Raw genomic sequence first — 23,398 nt, forward strand, 5'->3', positions numbered from 1 at the left:
GGCTTCATGAGGTGTTTTTCAGCAAATTTAACTCTGGCCTGTCTATTTTTGGAATTGATGAATGGTTTGCATCTAGATGTGAACCCTTTGTATTTACTTTCATGGAGTCTTCTCTTTACTGTTGACTTAGAGACAGATACACCTACTTCACTGAGAGTGTTCTGGACTTCAGTTGATGTTGTGAACGGGTTCTTCTTCACCAAAGAAAGTATGCAGCGATCATCCACCACTGTTGTCATCCGTGGACGCCCAGGCCTTTTTGAGTTCCCAAGCTCACCAGTCAATTCCTTTTTTCTCAGAATGTACCCGACTGTTGATTTTGCTACTCCAAGCATGTCTGCTATCTCTCTGATGGATTTTTTCTTTTTTTTCAGCCTCAGGATATTCTGCTTCACCTCAATTGAGAGTTCCTTAGACCGCATGTTGTCTGGTCACAGCAACAACTTCCAAATGCAAAACCACACACCTGTAATCAACCCCAGACCTTTTAACTACTTCATTGATTACAGGTTAACGAGGGAGACGCCTTCAGAGTTAATTGCAGCCCTTAGAGTCCCTTGTCCAATTACTTTTGGTCCCTTGAAAAAGAGGAGGCTATGCATTACAGAGCTATGATTCCTAAACCCTTTCTCCGATTTGGATGTGAAAACTCTCATATTGCAGCTGGGAGTGTGCACTTTCAGCCCATATTATATATATAATTGTATTTCTAAACATGTTTTTGTAAACAGCTAAAATAACAAAACTTGTGTCACTGTCCAAATATTTCTGGCCCTGACTGTATATAGAGTGAGGCCGATCACGTGAGGGATCTGGGTGGGGGAAGCTGCAGGGGACCTGCCTGTCCCACTAGTCTCCCTTGTGCCTCGGTCACCGATGCCTTCTCACTGCCGGCTTCCTTAAGAGTGACAGGTCTCTCCTTGCGAGTGGCTACGGAAAGAGACCGCTCATTCGAGGGATCTGGGGGGGAGAAGCTGCAGGGGACCTGCCTGTCCCACTAGTCTCCCTTGTGTCTCTCCCCGATACCTTCTCACTGCCAGCTTCCTTGGAGTGACAGGTCTCTCCTTGTGAGTGTGTATAGAGAGAGGCTGATTACTTGAGGGACCTGGGGGGGGAGAAGCTGCAGGGGAACCCGCCTGTCCCACTAGTCTCCCTTGTGCCTGGGTCCCCGGCAGCTATTAAATAGTATTTTTCTCAGAAATGCAGCGTTTTGGAGTTAAATATTTGTCTAAAATCATACAGAAAGTGTCTGATGCTTACTTCTGTGCCTCCCCCACGTCAGCAGCCGAGCTGCTCGGATCAGAGTCCGCAGTGGGTCGAGGGATCTCCGGACCTGGGGGTCATACGGACCCTCAAATAAAAAGGGGCGTAATATGTGCAGGGGATTTGTTGTAGATACTTTGTGACGCCACCCACGGTGTGTGGTAAGGTGGAGTACCGCCGCTGCTGTTGGGGAGCACCCGGGGGCGATGAAATGGCAGCTGGATGTTTACTCCTCCGTGGGTAGGGGTGGATGCCCTGGGGCTCAGTGTCCAGAACACGGGAGGTGATGGCTGTTGGTGGTGATGCACCGGGCCGGACCGGAGAGTGTTGGTGTACTCACGGTTGAATAAATGCACACGAGTCTGCTGGTAAACCAAGGTGTCAGTGGCCGGCTGCCGCTTCAGGGTGTATACGGTTTCCACACCTGGCTGGTGTACCAATGTCCCTTCCTCTGGCACTCTGTATTTTCTATTTTGGATGACCTCGTATGGAACGGGGAAGTCCACTCCCGGTTCGGTTTTGGTTGGGAGATGTGCCTGCGAAAACTGACCCTTAGGCTATCCGCAACAACCCACTGAGATCCCATGTCCTGCGGTGGGATGCCGTTTCGCTCTAACACTTTGGAACAACGTCTGGAACCTTGCTCCCGGCCTGGTTAATTAGAGAAGGGGCTTGCAACCATCTTCTAACTAGGGTCCAGGTACCCTGCCTGTGCACGGTTTCCGGACTGGATCACCTCTGTCAGTACCGGTGGGCTCCAACCCTGTCCCTGTCCACTCTGGATGTCCCGCGACTGGACTCCCGTCGCCTTTGGACACGGTCCACTGCTTGTCACCTAGCCAGTAGACCAGGGCCACTACCCTGGCTACTTGCACTAGGCACAGACTCGAACTCTCTGCCACAGCCTGTCACTGACTACAGACTTAAAATGACTGGTTGTTTCCCTCCCCCGAATCCTCAAGACCCCTAGGTGGGCGCTCCCACTTGGCCTGGTTCTGTCCACTGGTGTGTCCTTCCTACCCTGAGGGGGGTGGCTAGTGTTTTGTGGCTGATGGAACCTGGTGTAGGATGGTGTTGTGTGGGGTGTAGTGTTCTTCTGTGATCACCTGGTGGCGCCAGGGCGTCACACTTCCCCTGGATCAGACACCATGTATCTGTTGTTAAGTTCCCTTTAATATTCAAGTTTTCTGACCAAAGGGTCAAGCATTTAAAAGAAGTGTCATATCTATTCTTCAGGCGTTTTCTGCCTGGATGATGCCCTGTACTTTACAATACAAGTCGATGGGAAAGCTCAGAAGATGCCTGAATGTTTTGGTGAGGGGTTTTTTGCTATGTAATTTGAGGACGGTATGATAGAGGGGTTAAAACACAAAATTCAGAGCTTTCACTTATGACACTGTGTGCTGTTCTTTATGTAAAATAAAGGTTTAATCACCAGCATCTTATCACTGCTCAGACTACTGCAGCTGTGAGACCTGGTGTGACCAGGCCACCAACACTGATTAGCAGATCTCTGTCAGTAGATCATGTACACAGAGAGCCTGGAGAGGACAGAGTTAGCTCTTGGAGCTCTGCTACGTCTAAGAAATCTGATTGTGTCGTAAGTGCAGCATCCAGTAATCTAAGTGCCACATTTTTGCATTCAGAGCCTCTTTTCCTATCAGATGAGGTTGACCCGTTGACAGATTCCCTTTACTACAACTCGAGCAGTTCCTTCATTGTTCAATGGAGTGAAAAAACAACAGTAAAAAAAAACTTCACAAAAACTCTCCAAATAACCATAGGGTTAAACATCACAAATTTCTATTGAATTGATTTCTTCGTGCAAATGTAAATTTGATCTTCTGGCCCCTGTAGCCAAGAATGGAGACGTGGAAGAGAATGACTAACAAATGGCGGATTGGGAAGTCTGTTGCGTCTACTGGGATGAAGGGCCATTGGGCTCCTGTGTACCAGGTACCGGTCCCTTCCACATTGGAGGACGGCATGCTAAGCAATTCAATTATCCTCTGATCCGAATTACAAGGAGCAGTACTTGTGTAATATCTGATGGGCACGGAGGGATCCCATCACTGAACCCCGCAGACTAGTGATGGCCACCGGGCTCTGCTACTCACCTACACCAGTGTCATCTTCAATAGGGAAGGAGTCCATAGTGAGCCCTGGGAGAGGCTCTGCACATCTGGGGGCTCCTGCCGGCAGTAATCCAGTACTGGGAGTGCCGCCTGTGTGAGGGCATCTGCCTGGCCTGAGGTCAGTGACCTGGACACATGGACTGGCATCTGTGCCCGGTGATTTTGGCTGCCCCTACACTGACCACCCAGTATGGAGGGGCACTGGGATGGGCACGATTTTCATGAGGCCACTGTTCTAAAGGAACTTGGTAATTACATTGTATGAACTCAGGATCCCACTTGCTGTTTATAAAGAGGTTCTGCAGCGGCTGAGATGTAAACTCTTCCTGCTATAAATGATTACCAGTATTACAGCTGTGTATATACCCCCGCCACCTTACAGAGGGGCTGCCGTATATTATCCCCGGTGTGTGTGTTGTGCCGCCATGCTGGAGGGATTACACCGTCCTGTCAGCACTGGCTCACATGGAGTAAGATGGGAGGACGGTGACACCGCCGCCCACAGGGAGGAGGAGGAGGACGGCGGCTCCGGGGCCAATGAGCGCGGCGCTTGTACGTGGAGTGGGAGGAAGGAGCCGGTGCCGCTCGGTTACCGGAGCACGGAGCGGAGGAGCAATGTCTGCAGGAGCGGGGCCACACTTCTACACAGAGCTGCCGAAAGTGGTGAGAGCCGCCATTACCGGCCAATACAGAGCCACGGCTTATGTCACCCAGTGCTGGGGGCTGTAATAACGTGTATGGGCTGCGCTCCTCCGCATTACACAGGGCACTGTACTGGCCATTACTATACTGGGCACTGTACTGGCCATTACTATACTGGGCACTACACAGGGCACTGTACTGGCCATTACTATACTGGGCACTACACAGGGCACTGTACTGGCCATTACTATACTGGGCACTGTACTGGCCATTACTATACTGGGCACTGTACTGGCCATTACTATACTGGGCACTGTACTGGCCATTACTATACTGGGCACTGTACTGGCCATTACTATACTGGGCACTGTACTGGCCATTACTATACTGGGCACTGTACTGGCCATTACTATACTGGGCACTACACAGGGCACTGTACTGGCCATTACTATACTGGGCACTGTACTGGCCATTACTATACTGGGCATTACACAGGGCACTGTACTGGCCATTACTATACTGGGCATTACACAGGGCACTGTACTGGCCATTACTATACTGGGCATTACACAGGGCACTGTACTGGCCATTACTATACTGGGCACTGTACTGGCCATTACTATACTGGGCATTACACAGGGCACTGTACTGGCCATTACTATACTGGGCACTACACAGGGCACTGTACTGGCCATTACTATACTGGGCACTGTACTGGCCATTACTATACTGGGCACTGTACTGGCCATTACTATACTGGGCACTGTACTGGCCATTACTATACTGGGCACTGTACTGGCCATTACTATACTGGGCACTGTACTGGCCATTACTATACTGGGCACTACACAGGGCACTGTACTGGCCATTACTATACTGGGCACTGTACTGGCCATTACTATACTGGGCACTGTACTGGCCATTACTATACTGGGCATTACACAGGGCACTGTACTGGCCATTACTATACTGGGCATTACACAGGGCACTGTACTGGCCATTACTATACTGGGCATTACACAGGGCACTGTACTGGCCATTACTATACTGGGCACTGTACTGGCCATTACTATACTGGGCATTACACAGGGCACTGTACTGGCCATTACTATACTGGGCACTGTACTGGCCATTACTATACTGGGCACTGTACTGGCCATTACTATACTGGGCATTACACAGGGCACTGTACTGGCCATTACTATACTGGGCATTACACAGGGCACTGTACTGGCCATTACTATACTGGGCATTACACAGGGCACTATACTGGGCATTACACAGGGCACTGTACTGGCCATTACTATACTGGGCACTGTACTGGCCATTACTATACTGGGCACTGTACTGGCCATTACTATACTGGGCATTACACAGGGCACTGTACTGGCCATTACTATACTGGGCATTACACAGGGCACTGTACTGGCCATTACTATACTGGGCATTACACAGGGCACTATACTGGGCATTACACAGGGCACTGTACTGGCCATTACTATACTGGGCACTGTACTGGCCATTACTATACTGGGCATTACACAGGGCACTGTACTGGCCATTACTATACTGGGCACTGTACTGGCCATTACTATACTGGGCATTACTATACTGGCCATTACTATACTGGGCATTACACAGGGCACTGTACTGGCCATTACTATACTGGGCACTGTACTGGCCATTACTATACTGGGCATTACACAGGGCACTGTACTGGCCATTACTATACTGGGCATTACACAGGGCACTGTACTGGCCATTACTATACTGGGCACTGTACTGGCCATTACTATACTGGGCACTGTACTGGCCATTACTATACTGGGCATTACACAGGGCACTGTACTGGCCATTACTATACTGGGCATTACACAGGGCACTGTACTGGCCATTACTATACTGGGCATTACACAGGGCACTATACTGGGCATTACACAGGGCACTGTACTGGCCATTACTATACTGGGCACTGTACTGGCCATTACTATACTGGGCATTACACAGGGCACTGTACTGGCCATTACTATACTGGGCACTGTACTGGCCATTACTATACTGGGCATTACTATACTGGCCATTACTATACTGGGCATTACACAGGGCACTGTACTGGCCATTACTATACTGGGCACTGTACTGGCCATTACTATACTGGGCATTACACAGGGCACTGTACTGGCCATTACTATACTGGGCATTACACAGGGCACTGTACTGGCCATTACTATACTGGGCACTGTACTGGCCATTACTATACTGGGCATTACACAGGGCACTGTACTGGCCATTACTATACTGGGCACTGTACTGGCCATTACTATACTGGGCATTACTATACTGGCCATTACTATACTGGGCATTACACAGGGCACTGTACTGGCCATTACTATACTGGGCACTGTACTGGCCATTACTATACTGGGCATTATACAGGGCACTGTACTGGCCATTACTATACTGGGCATTACTATACTGGCCATTACTATACTGGGCATTACACAGGGCACTGTACTGGCCATTACTATACTGGGCATTACACAGGGCACTGTACTGGCCATTACTATACTGGGCACTGTACTGGCCATTACTATAATGGGCATTACACAGGGCACTGTACTGGCCATTACTATACTGGCCATTACTATACTGGGCACTGTACTGGCCATTACTATACTGGGCATTACACAGGGCACTGTACTGGCCATTACTATACTGGGCACTGTACTGGCCATTACTATACTGGGCATTACTATACTGGCCATTACTATACTGGGCATTACACAGGGCACTGTACTGGCCATTACTATACTGGGCACTGTACTGGCCATTACTATACTGGGCATTATACAGGGCACTGTACTGGCCATTACTATACTGGGCATTACTATACTGGCCATTACTATACTGGGCATTACACAGGGCACTGTACTGGCCATTACTATACTGGGCATTACACAGGGCACTGTACTGGCCATTACTATACTGGGCACTGTACTGGCCATTGCTATAATGGGCATTACACAGGGCACTGTACTGGCCATTACTATACTGGCCATTACTATACTGGGCACTGTACTGGCCATTACTATACTGGGCATTACACAGGGCACTGTACTGGCCATTACTATACTGGGCACTGTACTGGCCATTACTATACTGGGCATTACACAGGGCACTGTACTGGCCATTACTATACTGGGCACTGTACTGGCCATTACTATACTGGGCATTACTATACTGGCCATTACTATACTGGGCATTACACAGGGCACTGTACTGGCCATTACTATACTGGGCACTGTACTGGCCATTACTATACTGGGCATTACACAGGGCACTGTACTGGCCATTACTATACTGGCCATTACTATACTGGGCACTGTACTGGCCATTACTATACTGGGCATTACTATACTGGCCATTACTATACTGGGCATTACACAGGGCACTGTACTGGCCATTACTATACTGGGCACTGTACTGGCCATTACTATACTGGGCATTACACAGGGCACTGTACTGGCCATTACTATACTGGGCACTGTACTGGCCATTACTATACTGGGCATTACTATACTGGCCATTACTATACTGGGCATTACACAGGGCACTGTACTGGCCATTACTATACTGGGCACTGTACTGGCCATTACTATACTGGGCATTACACAGGGCACTGTACTGGCCATTACTATACTGGCCATTACTATACTGGGCACTGTACTGGCCATTACTATACTGGGCATTACTATACTGGCCATTACTATACTGGGCATTACACAGGGCACTGTACTGGCCATTACTATACTGGGCACTGTACTGGCCATTACTATACTGGGCATTACACAGGGCACTGTACTGGCCATTACTATACTGGGCACTGTACTGGCCATTACTATACTGGGCATTACTATACTGGCCATTACTATACTGGGCATTACACAGGGCACTGTACTGGCCATTACTATACTGGGCACTGTACTGGCCATTACTATACTGGGCATTACACAGGGCACTGTACTGGCCATTACTATACTGGGCACTGTACTGGCCATTACTATACTGGGCATTACTATACTGGCCATTACTATACTGGGCATTACACAGGGCACTGTACTGGCCATTACTATACTGGCCATTACTATACTGGGCACTGTACTGGCCATTACTATACTGGGCATTACTATAGTGGGCACTGTACTGGCCATTACTATACTGGGCATTACTATACTGGCCATTACTATACTGGCCATTACTATACTGGGCATTACTATACTGGCCATTACTATACTGGGAATTACACAGGGCACTGTACTGGCCATTACTATACTGGGCATTACACAGGGCACTGTACTGGCCATTACTATACTGGGCATTACACAGGGCACTGTACTGGCCATTAATATACTGGGCATTACACAGGGCACTGTACTGGCCATTACTATACTGGCCATTACACAGGGCACTGTACTGGCCATTACGATACTGGCCATTACTATACTGGGCATTACTATACTGGGCACTGTACTGGCCATTACTATACTGGGCATTACACAGGGCACTGTACTGGCCATTACTATACTGGGCATTACACAGTGCACTGTACTGGTCATTACTATACTGGGCATTACACAGGGCACTGTACTGGCCATTACTATACTGGGCATTACTATACTGGGCATTACACAGGGCACTGTACTGGCCATTACTATACTGGGCACTGTACTGGCCATTACTATAATGGGCATTACACAGGGCACTGTACTGGCCATTACTATACTGGCTATTACTATACTGGGCACTGTACTGGCCATTACTATACATGTGTGACATCTGTTTTTTTTCTCACACCCATAGACTTGCATTGGAGAGTCTTGCACGAGAATCTCTAGAAATCGCAGCTTGCTGCATTTTTTTTCTCAGTCCGTTTGGGGCGTAGTAATGCCACGTTGTCTAATTGATCATTTGATTCTCCTGATGGTGGACATCAAGGCAGAGAAGAATTAGGCTAGTAGAATTTTAATAACCTGTTTTTGTTTTTAGGGGAGAGGAGCTGCTTCCCGGGTTGTCTGGCTGCTTTCAATTCTCTCCCTGTTTAAAAACACATAAGGGCTGGTTCACACTAAGCGACAGCGACAACGAGGTCGCTGTTACGTCACCATTTTCTGTGACGTAACAGCGACCTTGTAAGTCGCTGTTATGATCGCTGCTTAGCTGTCAAACACAGCAGCCGAAGCAGCGATCATAACCGCGAGAGCAGGGAGCCGCGCACACTGCTTAGCGCTGGCTCCTTGCTCTCCTAGCTACAGTACACATCGGGTTAATTAACCCGATGTGTACTGCAGCTACATGTGCAGAGAGCCGTAGCCGGCAGCACAGGCAGCGTGAGAGCTGCGGAGGCTGGTAACTAAGGTAAATATCGGGTAACCACCTTTGTTACCCGATGTTTACCCTGGTTACAGCTTACCGCAGGCTGCCAGATGCCGGCTCCTGCTCCCTGCTCGCTTCATTTCGTCGCTCTCTCGCTGTCACACACAGCGATCTGTGTGTCACAGCGGGAGAGCGCCTTTGAAGAAAATGAACCAGGGCTGTGTGTAACGAGCAGCGATCTCGCAGCAGGGGCCAGATCACTGCTCAGTGTCACACACAGCGAGATCGCTAATGAGGTCACTGTTGCGTCACCAAAACCGTGCCGTAGCAGCGATTTCGGTAGCGATCTCGCTATGTGTGAAGCACCCCTAACTCTCGGCCGACTCTGTAGCATGGATGTTGAGGTCACAGCTATTACATGTATGACCAGCTTTGTTGTGTATGCTGGGAGTTGTATGAACACAACCAAAGGTAATATAAGGAGAGTGGTGTACTCACATGACCTAAACTCTCAGTGCAGATGGGCTACTGATACCATGAATGTTCTCCCTGATACTGGAGGCCTCATGGTTTGGTTATAAAAAAGTTTTAATACCTACTGTATAAGTGACTAACTCCCACGTTTTGTGGGGGTAGTGTTTCTGCCCTGGAGTAGTGCTTTCAATCTAAGGTCCGTGACTAGAGATGAGCAAACCCGCAGAGATTCGTCCTCGCTGGGTACGGCCAGACTTTTTTTTTTTTTTGTTTAAAAAAAAAAAAAGGGATTCAGGATCGTACTTGATCTTGAACCTGATATATGGGGACCCAAATGTAAGTGCTATAAAATGGTGGTAGTAAGGGCTAGGGGTTGTAAAGTGAAGCAAAATTGGGATTAAAGCAGGACAATTATACTTACCAAGTTTCTGCATGGCTGTCACACTGCTTCCAGGTCCACTTATTAATCCTTATTAATATTCACTTCTCCCCCCCCCCCCTACCCTCTGTAACAGCGTCTGCCATTGGTTGCCCTCACGCTAGCTGTTTGGGTCCCTGAAGTGGAGTGTAAAAATAAATAGTTGGAAAAAATTAGCTGAGGGCTGGTATTCACATACTGGGGAGGGCGATGATTATTGGACACTCCCCAGCCTAGAAATAGCAGCCCGCAGCCGCCCCAGAATTGGCGCATCCATTAGATGCGTCAATTCTAGCATTTACCCAGCTCATCCCAATTGCCCTGGAGCTGTGTCGATTGAAATAATATAAGGGGTTAATAACAGCTGTGATTTGTCAAGAAATCACAGTTGTCACGAAGCCCTGAATTTGTAATGGGTAGGGGTCTATGAGACCTCCCATTACTAATCATTTAAATGAAAAGAAATAAACGCAAACCCCAAAGAAAAATCCTTTATTTAAAAAACAAACAAAAAAACACCCTCTTTCTCTAATTTATTAGCCCCCAAAACACCCCAGTAGATCCGACGTAATCCACATCATGATATCCCACATTAATCCCGGCTTTGTACAGCCTGAGTTCGCAGTGTGCGGTCACATTAGAAAACGTGACCGCTGTGAGAGCAGTAACATCAGGTGATGTCACCTGAGGTCACAGTTCTCGGTTCCCATGACTTCCCAGCTTTGATTTCAGGCAAACTTACCTCAGGTGAACTCAGTGAACTCACCTTTGAATTCTGCCAGATTACCAGATTAGGCTATGTGCGCACGTTGAATGTTTGGTTGCAGATATTTCTGCATCTCCTGGCAGAAAAATGCAGTGCGTTTTTACGTGGTTTTGATACGTTTTTCTGCCAGGGAATGCAGCTTTGGTGCAAAAATGTCTGCAACCAAACACTCAATGTGCACACATAGCCTGAGGTCACCTGAGGTCTTTCTCAATTAACTTTGACCTTTTTGACTGACTTCCCAAAAGCTCTCGGCCTTCTATAATGTCTCTTCCCTTATTAACTTGTGATCTTCTTCGAACCTGGGATCAACTTATTTTAAAGCTTGAAATTTCTAACATACCGGGCCCTCTGACTCCAAATTTTGATAATTCAAAGTTAAAAGATTCATGATTTTATGGCTGTGGAACAAATTATATGACATGTGTAAACACATTTGCAGAGACGTCCTGCCCAGATCTCTTCAAAGCGGACTTCTTTCTTTGATTCCAGGTTCTTTCAAATCTATCAAACAAAGCTATCAAACAGGTTGAAACATTGTCTGACAGTTATTCACCCCATTGTTCAAAAAAACATGGTGCCTGAAGATAACCCCTTCCATGCAGGAGTGGGCTTTGGAAATGGACTCATTTTGCAGAATGGAGAGACTTTCAGCACATAAGATTAATCCTGAGGGCTTCTTTTTAACCTGACAAGATTGTATGATGTTTAGGGAATGTACATATTTTCCATCGGTTCTCTTGAATTGATTTACTTGTCAAAGGAGGCTACTTTATAATTTGATAATTATTGACACTCACCCCCACCATCGCCCCTCCCCATCTTTTCTTTTTTTTCACGTTTTTTCCTTTTGTTTCTTCTTTTCCTTTCTTTCTTTCTCATTTTGTTTTTTCTTTTTCCTATCTTTCTCATTTTTTCTTCTTTTTCCTTTCTTTCTTTCTCATTTTGTTTCTTCTTTTTCCTTTCTTTCCTTCACATTTTGTTCTTTCCTTTCTTTCTTTCTTTCTTTCTTTCTCATTTTTCATTTGTTTCTTCTTTTTCCTTTCTTTCTCATTTTGTTTCTTCTTTTTCCTTACTTTCTTTCTCATTTTGTTTCTTCTTTTTCTTCTTTTTCCTTTCTTTCTTTCTCATTTTGTTTCTTCTTTTTCCTTTCTTCCTTATTTTGTTATTTTGTTTCTTCTTTTTCCTTTTTTTCTTTCTCTTTCTTTCTTTCTTTCTTTCTTATTTTCTTTTTTTCTTTCTTTCTTTCTTTCTTTCTCTTTCTTTCTTTCTTTCTTATTTTCTTTCTTTCTTTCTTTCTTTCTTTCTTTCTTTCTTTCTTTCATCAGAGATGGATGTGTTTCCAGTTTAGGAATTCTATCCAGATTTTGATAAATACCTAGAGTAAGGGACATTATAAATCGTGTATATCTTTGAAGTGATTTTACATGGAATATATTGTACATGTGCATCTCAATAAATTTGAATATCATCAAAAAGTTAATTTATTTCAGTAATTCAATAAAAAGGGAACACCTATATTATATATAGTCATTACACACAGAGTGATCTATTTCAAGTGTTTATTTCTGCTAATGTTGATGATTATGGCTTACAGCCAATGAAAACTCAAGTTGTGAATAATAATAATAATAAAGTTGTTTTTTTATAGCGCCATCATATTCCACAGCACCTTACAATAATGGCTTCTACAGACCAAAAAAAACAAAAACAAGTAGCACATAGTTCAGCAATTACAGGAGAAGTGAGGGCCCTGCTCGTAAGCTTACAATCTATGGGGAAATAGGGGGACACAAAAGGTAGAACATGTTTGTAGTGTCTGGTCCGACCGTCAATATGGTAAATAATTTCATATAGAGTTGAATGATCTGGTCATCAGATTGTAATAGTTTAAGTGCTCTTATGTGCTACTTGTTGTATGTAGGATGTGAGAAATAGGAGAGAGAAGGGTATGAATAGCATTTAGAAGGCTGGAACACGGGAGAGTTAGGTTAGTGAGTTGTGATAAACTTGTTTGAAGAGATGTGTTTTTAATGTACGCTTAAAAACATGGGGGCTGGATATTAGTTGCATCCTTTGGGTAGTGCATTCCAGAAAATTGGTGCAGCATGAGAAAAGTCTTGGAGACGGAGGTGTGAGGTTCGGATTATAGAAAATGTTAGTCTAAGATCATTTGCGGAATGGAGATTGCGGGTAGGATGATAGACAGAGATAGGGAGTGAGATATAGAGTGGTGCAGAAATGTGGAGAGCATTGTGAGTGAGAGATATGTTTGTATTGTATCTTGTAGCTGATAGGCACAAGGTGGAGATGTCGGTGAAGCCATTAGAGAGGAATATGATCCTTGCTACTGCGTTCAGGATGGATTGGAGAGGAGAAAATGTTGTTAGAGGAAGACCAATCCATAAAGCGTTGCAGTAGTCCAGAGGTGAATGAATTAGAGCGACTGTAACTGGTTTTGCAGTTTCTAAAGTGAGAAATGGTCGGATTCAGGAGGTTTTTAAGTTGCAGGTGACGTGATTGAGTGATTGTATATATCACATACTGTATATGTGAAGGGGATTTAATTCACTGAATGTTTCTACAATACAGAAAAATCAGCAAATTCAATTGAAGTATACAATTTAATATGATCATTGGTATTACTTGGTTGCCTCTTCTAGGAGCTGCATGCCCACCTGAATGGCTCGATAAGTTCTGCCACCATGAAGAAGCTCATGGCACAAAAACCCCATCTCCAAATTCAGAATGGAATGACGATGATAGACAAAGGACAGAAGAGGACTCTAGAAGAGTAAGTATCTAATCTTGTCACAGGAGACTTAAGTTTTTATACACTAATGAGCGAAAGGGTAACAATTAGTGATGAGCGAGTACTAAAAAGCTCGGGTGCTCGAAGCTCGGGCCGAGCCTCCCAAGATACTCGTGTACTCGGGCCGAGCAACGAGCCCAATGTTATCCTATGGGAGACCTGAGTATTTTTGTGAAATGACCCCCCGGCAGCATGGAGAAACCCTAAAAATGTCACAAAAGTCTCAGAAGAGTGCTGAAATTACATGGCAACAGCATGGGGAAGACCCCTTGAAGCATTTATCACTGAAAAGTCACAGCTGTGAACAATTTTGTCCGCGTTTTACGCCATTTTTACGGACTCACCAGAAAACCTTCCAAAATGACCCCAAAATGATTTTTCATGGCGGAAATGTTAAGGGCACATACCCAATAGTGAGATAGAGCTGGTGTATGTTACTTTTTGAGATTAATACATGAAAGATTTTACGTGAAAACATTGTGTGGCACTCCGATGTCCCTGAGAAGAGACGTACATGAAGGCCTCTTGAGTCTAATGTGCCCATTTTGAGGAAGTGAGTCTTTGTAGTATTTTCCTTTGCCAGGGCAGTCCAAAATTGTGAGGTTCACCAATGCCCCTGCATACAGACGTGCATGAGGGCCTGTAAACCTGAAGTGCCCATTGTAAGGAAGTGGGTCTATTGTAGTATAGCCCTTAGGCAGGGCAGCCAAAAATTGGGAGGCTCCACGTTGTCCCTGGGTAGAGACGTGCATGAGGGCCTCAAAACATTAAGTGTCCATTGTCAGGAAGTGGGTGTATTATAGTATAGCCCTTAGGCAGGGCAGCCAAAAATTGGGAGGCTCCACATTGTCCCTGGATAGAGACGTGCATGATGGCCTGTAAACCTGAAGTGCCCATTGTAAGGAAGTGGGTCTATTGTAGTATAGCCCTTAGGCAGGGCAGCCAAAAATTGGGAGGCTCCACATTGTCCCTGGATAGAGACGTGCATGATGGCCTGTAAACCTGAAGTGCCCATTGTAAGGAAGTGGGTCTATTGTAGTATAGCCCTTAGGCAGGGCAGCCAAAAATTGGGAGGCTCCACATTGTCCCTGGATAGAGACGTGCATGATGGCCTGTAAACCTGAAGTGCCCATTGTAAGGAAGTGGGTCTATTGTAGTATAGCCCTTAGGCAGGGCAGCCAAAAATTGGGAGGCTCCACATTGTCCCTGGATAGAGACGTGCATGATGGCCTGTAAACCTGAAGTGCCCATTGTAAGGAAGTGGGTCTATTGTAGTATAGCCCTTAGGCAGGGCAGCCAAAAATTGGGAGGCTCCACATTGTCCCTGGATAGAGACGTGCATGATGGCCTGTAAACCTGAAGTGCCCATTGTAAGGAAGTGGGTCTATTTTAGTATAGCCCTTTGCCAGGGCAGCCAAAAATTGGGAGGCTCCACGTTGTCCCTGGATAGAGACGTGCATGATGGCCTGTAAACCTGAAGTGCCCATTGTAAGGAAGTGGGTCTATTGTAGTATAGCCCTTAGGCAGGGCAGCCAAAAATTGGGAGGCTCCACATTGTCCCTGGGTAGAGACGTGCATGATGGCCTGTAAACCTGAAGTGTCCATTGTCAGGAAGTGGGTGTATTATAGTATAGCCCTTAGGCAGGGCAGCCAAAAATTGGGAGGCTCCACGTTGTCCCTGGGTAGAGACGTGCATGAGGGCCTCAAAACATTGTTCCCATTGCAAAGGAGCGGGTCTCCTGTCGTTGTAATGTCCATTCTGCAAAGAATGGGCGAAAAAATTTACCACTGGGGGTATACCTGAAACAAAGGCCTAAGTATTGCAATTTGTAACGGTCATCATCATGGTGGCGCATGAGGAGAAGGAGGAGCAGTCCAGCGATTATCCAAAGTCCAGAAGTGTGTACCCATGGGTGAGTGGAGGTACATGGCAAACTTTAAATTCCGCTCTCATTTGCTGGTGGTGTGGTGAAGTCTGGCCCAATCCAACCCTTGTTCATCTTGATCAGAGTCAGCCTGTCAGCATTTTCAGTTGACAGGCGGGTGCGTTTATCTGTAATGATTCCACCTGCGGCACTAAAAACACGCTTTGACAAAACGCTAGCAGCAGGGCAGGCCAGGACTTCCAAGGCGTAGAGAGCCAATTCATGCCACGTGTCCAGCTTGGATACCCAATAATTGTAAGGCACAGAGGAATGTCGGAGTACAGTTGTTCGATCTGCAAGGTACTCCTTCAGCATCTGGGCAAACTTAGGATTTCTTGTGGCACTACCCCGCACCTCAGGGGCTGTGGTACGTGAGGGGCTGAGAAAACTGTCCTTACATCTTAAAGACTGTTCCCCTACCTCTGGCGGATTGGACTTGTGCCTCTCTCGGCTGTACGCCTCGGTTGTCCACTGATTCCTGACCTATGCCGCTAGCGTTTTGTGAGGGGAATGCTTTGCCTACTTCCGTGACTATGGCCTTCCGGAACTGATGCATTTTGGTTGACCTCTCCTCCACGGGAATAAGAGACAAAAAGTTCTCCTTGTAGCGTGGGTCTAACAGTGTTACCAACCAGTAATGATTGTCGGCCAAGATGTTCTTAACGCGAGGGTCACGAGACAGGCAGCTTACCATAAAGTCAGCCATGTGCGCCAGACTCTTAACAGCCAGGACTTCAGTAGCCTGACCAACAAGATGACTGAACATGCTGTCCTCCTCCTCCTCCTCCTCCTCCTCCTCCTCATCTACCCTGTCCTCTGGCCAGCCACGCTGAACCGAGGATATGACTGGTGTGCATGTCATATCCTCAATTTGGCCGGAGAGTTGCTCCATGTCTTCATCCTCCTCCTCGTCATAGTCCTCCACTGCACGTTGTGATGAGACGAGGCTGGGCTGTGTGTTATCACCCACACCCACTACTGTTTCTTGCTGCAACTCATCGCGCTCCGCCTGCAATGCATCATGTTTGTTTTTCAGCAGAGACCGTTTTAGAAGGCAGAGTAGCGGTATGGTGACGCTAATAATGGCATCATCACCACTCACCATCTTGGTGGAGTCCTCAAAGTTTTGGAGGATGGTACATAGGTCTGACATCCATCTCCACTCCTCAGGTGTTATGTGTGGAGTTTGACCCATTTCCCGACGGCTTAGGTGATGCAGGTACTCAACAACTGCCCTCTTCTGCTCACATATCCTGACCAACATGTGCAGAGTTGAATTCCAACGCGTGGGGTCATCACACACCAGTCTGTGAGCCGTAAGATGCAAACTGCGCTGAAAGCCGGCAAGGCCGGCTGAAGCAGTAGGTGACTTTCGAAAATGTGCAGACAGGCGGCGAACTTTTACCAGCAGATCAGACAGCTCTGGGTATGACTTTAGAAACCGCTGAACCACGAGGTTGAGCACATGGGCCACGCATGGAACATGTGTCAGCTGGCCTCGCCTCAAAGCCGCCACCAGGTTCCGGCCATTGTCACACACGACCTTTCCTGGCTTTAGGTTCAGAGGTGTGAGCCAGTGATCTGCCTGCTGTTTCAGAGCTGTCCACAGCTCTTCTGCATTGTGGGGTTTGTCACCTATGCAGATTAGCTTCAGCACAGCCTGTTGCCGCTTCGCCGAGGCAGTGCTGCAGTGCTTCCAGCTTGTGACTGGTGTGGAGGGTACAGTGGATGAGGATGCGCAGGAGGAGGAGGAGGCTGAAGAGCATGACATTCCGGAGCTGTAGAGTGTGGGTGAAACACTGACTGAGGTAGGGCCTGCAAACCTTGGTGTGGGAAGGACGTGTTCCGTCCCTCGCTCAGACTGGGTCCCAGCTTCCACAATATTAACCCAGTGTGCCGTCAACGAGATGTAGCGGCCTTGCCCACAAGCACTTGTCCACGTGTCTGTGGTTAGGTGGACCTTGGGTGAAACAGCGTTGTTCAGGGCACGTGTGATGTTTTGTGACACGTGGTTATGCAACGCGGGGACGGCACACCGGGAGAAATAGTGGCGGCTGGGGACCGAGTAACGTGGGACAGCTGCCGCCATCAGGTCACGGAATGCTTCTGTCTCCACCAGCCTAAAAGGCAACATTTCCAGCGCAAGCAGTCGCGAAATGTTAGCATTTAGAACTGTGGCATGTGGGGTGTTGGCAGTGTATTTGCGCCTGCGTTCAAAGGTTTGCTGAATGGATAACTGAACGCTGCGCTGGGACAAGGACGTGCTTGATGATGGTGTTCTTTCTGCGTAGGCAACTGCAGGTGCAGGAGTGGAGGAGGCTTGTTCGCAGGCAGCATGCACAGGGGATTGGCTCGCATGCACAACCAGCGAAGACGTAGCAGTGACATCAGCAAGCACTGCTCCTCGACTCTGTTGTACTTCCCACAAAGTCGGGTGCTTGGCTGACATGTGCCTGATCATGCTGGTGGTGGTCAGGCTGCTAGTTTTGGTACCCCTGCTGATGCTGGCACGGCAGGTGTTGCAAATGGCCTTTTTTGAATCATCTGGATCCAACTTAAAAAACTGCCAGACTCGGGAAGACCTAACATTTGTACAGGCACCTTGTGTCGTCGTGTTGTTCCGGGGAACGGTTGCCTGACTTCTGCCTGGGGCCACCACCCTGCTTCTTACTGCCTGTTGTGATGCTACGCCTCCCTCCCCCTGTGCACTGCTGTCCTCGCTCTGCATATCCTCCTGCCAGGTTGGGTCAGTTACTGGATCATCCACCACGTCGTCTTCCTCTTCCGCACCCTGCTCCTCCTCCTGACTTCCTGACAATTGTGTCTCATCATCGTCCACCACTTGTTGAGACACGTTGCCAACTTCGTGAGAACGTGGCTGCTCAAATATTTGGCCATCTGTACAGACGATCTCCTCATGACCCACTTCAATATGAGCTGGCGAGAGGCCAGAATGTGTGAATGGAAACGTGAACAGCTCTTCCGAGTGTCCAAGTGTGGGATCATTAATGTCCGAGGAGGACGTGTACTCAGCCTGGTTGTAGGAAGGAGGATCAGGTTCAGAAATGTGCGGTGCAGTATCACGGCTACTGACACTTGACCGTGTGGAAGACAGAGTGTTTGTGGTGGTGCCAATCTGACTGGAAGCATTATCTGCTATCCAACTAACAACCTGTTGACACTGGTCTTGGTTCAAGAGCGGTGTACTGCTGCGGTCCCCAAGAATTTGGGACAGGACGTGCGAGCGACTAGATGTGGCCCTTTGTTGTGGCGAAATTAGAGCTTGCCCACGACCTCGGCCTCTGCCTGCACCACCATCACGTCCACTTCCTTGTTCCTTGCCAATGCCCTTGCGCATTTTGCAATGCTGTGCACTGCTGACGTGTATATTCACTACTTGTGCGTTATATCAAAGTTTGTGGAAATTGCACACAAGTGCACCTGTACGCTGCCACCAACAGGCACACACGTGCGGTTTTAAAAACCAAGCACGGACGCAATAAGAACCTAACAGGTTTTTTTGGGGAGCGACAATTACAGACAAGTCAGACACTATCTGGACTGTTTTACACTGTGTACACCAGCCCCAGATATGATGAAGGCTGGTATACGGTCACCACTACCCTGCCTGCCTGCCTGCCTGTATACTGGTACAATAGTCCTGACAAGGACTCTTCTGGTCACTAGCCTGTATTCAGACCTGGCTATACCCTGCCTGTATATAGCAACAATAGTCCTGAGAAGGACTCTGCTACTGTACTCCGACCTGGCTATACCCTGCCTGCCTGTATACAACTAGAATAGTCCTGAGAAGGACTTTTGGTCACACTGTTTGCAGCCCTGCAACTGAAAAAGCTATAAAGGGCCGCAAAGCTTTCCCTGAATCAGCGACACTCTCCCTGCACTGACTGTCTGGATAGCTGTGAGCAGAGCACAGCGCGCCGGCCGGTATAAAGGCTCGGTCACGCTGTGCAGGCCGGCCAATCACTGCAATTCCACAACTAACAGGGCTGTGGCATTGCAGTGGTCTGCCAGCCAATCCCTGCATGAGGGCTGGCTCTCAAAAGAGCGCCAACATGCAGAAATGAAGACCACGAGTACAGCACGAGTATCGCGAGATTACTCGGTCCCCGCCGAGCAGCCCGAGTACAGCGATACTCGTGCGAGTACCGAGTAGTTACAAGCATGCTCGCTCATCACTAGTAACAATGTTTTGAACTTTTGACTTTCAGGCTCCATATGTCACCATCCACTATAACGTGAGACTACCTTCATTTTACAGGCAACCATTTTGGCTATCTCATATATAAATTTGACTTGTAACTATTTAGCAAAAGATTGGTTATGCAGATTCTTGTCATGTCACTGCATTGTTACTGTTTTGCTCCTAAAAAATAAAATTTTAATTTTTACTATTTGTTAGTATTTTGTAAATTCACCGTTGGCTTTTAACACTGCCTGTATCCTTCTGGGCATGCTCTTGATCGAATCCAAGCACGTCTTGACTGAAATCTGATCCCAGGTCTCTTCTACACATTCCCAATGTTGGTGCATATTGGTCTGTATGGATACAGCTTTTTCTTCAACTCTACCCAGAAGTCTTTGATTGGGTTGAGGTCTGGGGACTGTGAGGTCCAATCCAGCACCTCTACTTCATTGTCATTGAACCACTTCTTTGCCAATCTCTAGCTCAGCATTGAGACCCCCATCAATCTTGGTCAAGTATCCAATGCCTTTTGCTGTGAAACAACCCCCCCATATCATCAGGCTTCTGCCACCCAACTAGACAGTTTTTTAAATTTCTGTAGCCATTAGCTCCTTTTTCTCATGTTTCTTTGAAACCCATTTCCCCCCAGCATAGTCTATTGACTTTTATCTCATCTCTCCAAATCACCCATTTCCAATATGTACTTTTTGGCAAACTTGAGCCGACACTTCTTATGAAGATGAGGCTTCTTCACCTTTCTTCAGGCCACTATTCCAGACTTGTGCGGTGTTTGCATGGACGTCTGTGATCTCACTATTACGAAGCATACTAGCCACCTCCACTTCTGTGTTTGATGTGCCAGAACTGATAGACTTTGTGATGAGCCAATTTGTTGACTCCAATATTTTTCCTGGATGTCCACCTATTTTGAAAGGATGGACGGACTTCATTTCATATTCTTCCAGCTTTCATGGTACTCACATGATGTGGTTTGGCAATGTTCTTGGCTGAGAGACCGCTGTCGATGAGCTGGATTATGCTCTCTTTTTTAGGGAAATCTTCTTCATGGCTGCTCGATTCGAACCAGTGACCTTTGGCTTGGGAATCAACCTAAGAACACACTGAGCTATTAGAGAATATGAGAACAGGTTGTAATTTGTAGTATAGAGGGAGAAAAAGATTTTTCCACCACAAGTAGCAAAACCGTAACAATGCAGTGACATGACAATCTGCATTACTAATCATATGCTAAGTCAAATTTATGTGTGAGATAGCCAAGATGATTGCCTATAAAATGAAGGTTGTCTCATATTTAAATCTGTAGTGGATGGTGAGATGTAAAGCCTGAAAGTCAATAGTTCCAAACATTGTTACCCTTTGTCTCATCAGTGTATCTCTTTTTGATATAATCAGCAGAGTATGACTTGCTGAGTTTTTTTTTTTCTTAGAAGTGAATAAGTAGAGTCCCTTATCTACGTCCACCTCTATTTACAGCAGGGACACCATGTACCGATCATGTCCTAGCCGCATGTACTTCTTGCCATGATGCTCTTCCTATACAATTGTGGAGAACATTTCCTTTAAACTCTAACTGCATTGTGCCATTTTTCTATTCTTCCTCCTAGAAATTTATGAATAAATTGATAACCAACAACAGTTGGTATTGTGTCTCTTCACTATCTGGCTTTGTCCAATCAGTGCTGCTAGTGTAATGATTGACAAGGGAATGGGGGTGGTAACACCCAGTTGGCAATTTATTCACACATTTCTAGGTGGAATAACTTTGGTACCGTATAATGCAGAGTTATTAGAAAATATGCTTCAGAATTGTTTTTTTCTTTAGTAAAACACAGACATCAGGAGAGGTGACAGGTCCCCTTTAATGGCTTATCAAAATGGTGCATGTGGTGCTAATGGGTTCCTCAACATCCAAATGTCATTTTAATATTAAAGTGGAGCTATATTATCCCCCAATAATAATAGTTTCTCAGCTAGTGTTATATCCTCCTCACTTGCCTATCAGTGACTCGCTCCCTCTGCTACCAGAGATGACCTAGTGTTAGAGCTCACATAGTGGCCATAATCCATATGTCATCATCCTATTAGCTAGGTGGGGTAAATCAGGATCCAAGCAGGTAGCTGATGGCTAGCTTTTGTCCTGCACTTTAGGCCTGTTTCAGACGTCAATGATTCTGCTACGTATGTGTACCAGAATCACGGACATACGCAGACCCATTATAATCAATGGGTCTGCGCACACATCAGTGATTTTTCACTGACCGTGTCTCCGTGTGGCGTACACGCGTGTCCGTGATTGCTGCATGGAGACAAGTCCGTTTTTTTCTGGCAGCACTGATGTCTCACGGACCACACTAGGGTGTGATCCGTGAAACACGTACCAGACATATATATATACATATAATATATATATATATAAAAAACATTTTCAACTCACCTTTCCAGCGACGCTCTGTGCAGCCTGTGCTCTCTGAAGCTTCCTGGCCGGCTCATGCATGTTCATGAATGCAGCGAGAGCCGACCCGAAAGTAGCTGCAGAGAGCTGTGGGCGGATGCTGCAGAGCCGAGGAGTTCATCACCACAGACACCAGGAACGTGACAGGTGAGTAATGTCCATGTGCAATCACGGAGTATAGATCATGGATTGCATATGGACAACCTTGCGGGACATAGGCGTTTTTTACACATCAGTAAAGAACGTCCGTGTTTTTTATTGATGTGTGAAATAGGCCTTAGGCCCCTTTCACACATCAGTTTTTTACCATCAGTCACAATCCATCGAATTTTGTAAAAAAAAAAAAAAACGGATCCGGCAACTGATGCCGCTGGATCAGTTTTTTTCTCATCGACTTGTGTTAGCGACAGATTGCGACAGATGGCCTCACATTTCACCCGGATCCGTTGAAAATTGTTTGTCCGGTGGACGGAGACAATGGACAAAGTAACTTTTTTTTGTCTACGTCGAAATCGGACAGCGATGGATCCGTCGCCTTCCGTCGTTTGGTGGAATGGAAGCCTATGGGCGCAGGATCCGTCGTAATCCATCAAATGACGGATTCTGGCGACGGATTACGTTTTTTTTTTAACTGGGCATGGTACATTTTATTTTATTTAGTATCAAATAGTCAGCCAGTCGGATCCGTCGAAAAATGCATCCGTTGCATCAGCTTTTCCACAATCTGCAACTGATCCGTTGATCTGTAGAGCCAACAGATTGTGACTGACGGCAAAAAAATAGGATGTGTGAAAGGGGACTTACAGGGCAATTGGGTCTAAATGACATTGCTGCTTGCTCCGTGAAGAGAAGCACTGTGGGATGTGAATTAAGGCCACATGTATTAGTAGTAAAGAGGGGGAGTAAATGG

The 23,398-nt window shown here is 46.7% G+C and overlaps 1 protein-coding gene across 1 annotated transcript in view; it reads left to right on the forward strand.

Moving 5' to 3' along the window:
• The first annotated feature begins 3,952 nt into the window (after nt 1-3,952).
• Nucleotides 3,953-23,398, forward strand: part of MAPDA (N6-Methyl-AMP deaminase) — a 70,532-nt gene continuing 51,086 nt past the window's right edge. The window contains exons 1-2 of the mRNA XM_075342725.1: nt 3,953-4,061; nt 13,735-13,865. Of these exons, the coding sequence (XP_075198840.1) occupies nt 4,014-4,061; nt 13,735-13,865 (179 nt within the window). The 5' untranslated portion in view covers nt 3,953-4,013. The remainder of the gene's footprint in view (nt 4,062-13,734; nt 13,866-23,398) is intronic.

The sequence above is a fragment of the Anomaloglossus baeobatrachus genome, chromosome 4, assembly GCF_048569485.1.
Source record: "Anomaloglossus baeobatrachus isolate aAnoBae1 chromosome 4, aAnoBae1.hap1, whole genome shotgun sequence".
In the NCBI taxonomy this organism is placed as follows: domain Eukaryota; kingdom Metazoa; phylum Chordata; class Amphibia; order Anura; family Aromobatidae; genus Anomaloglossus; species Anomaloglossus baeobatrachus.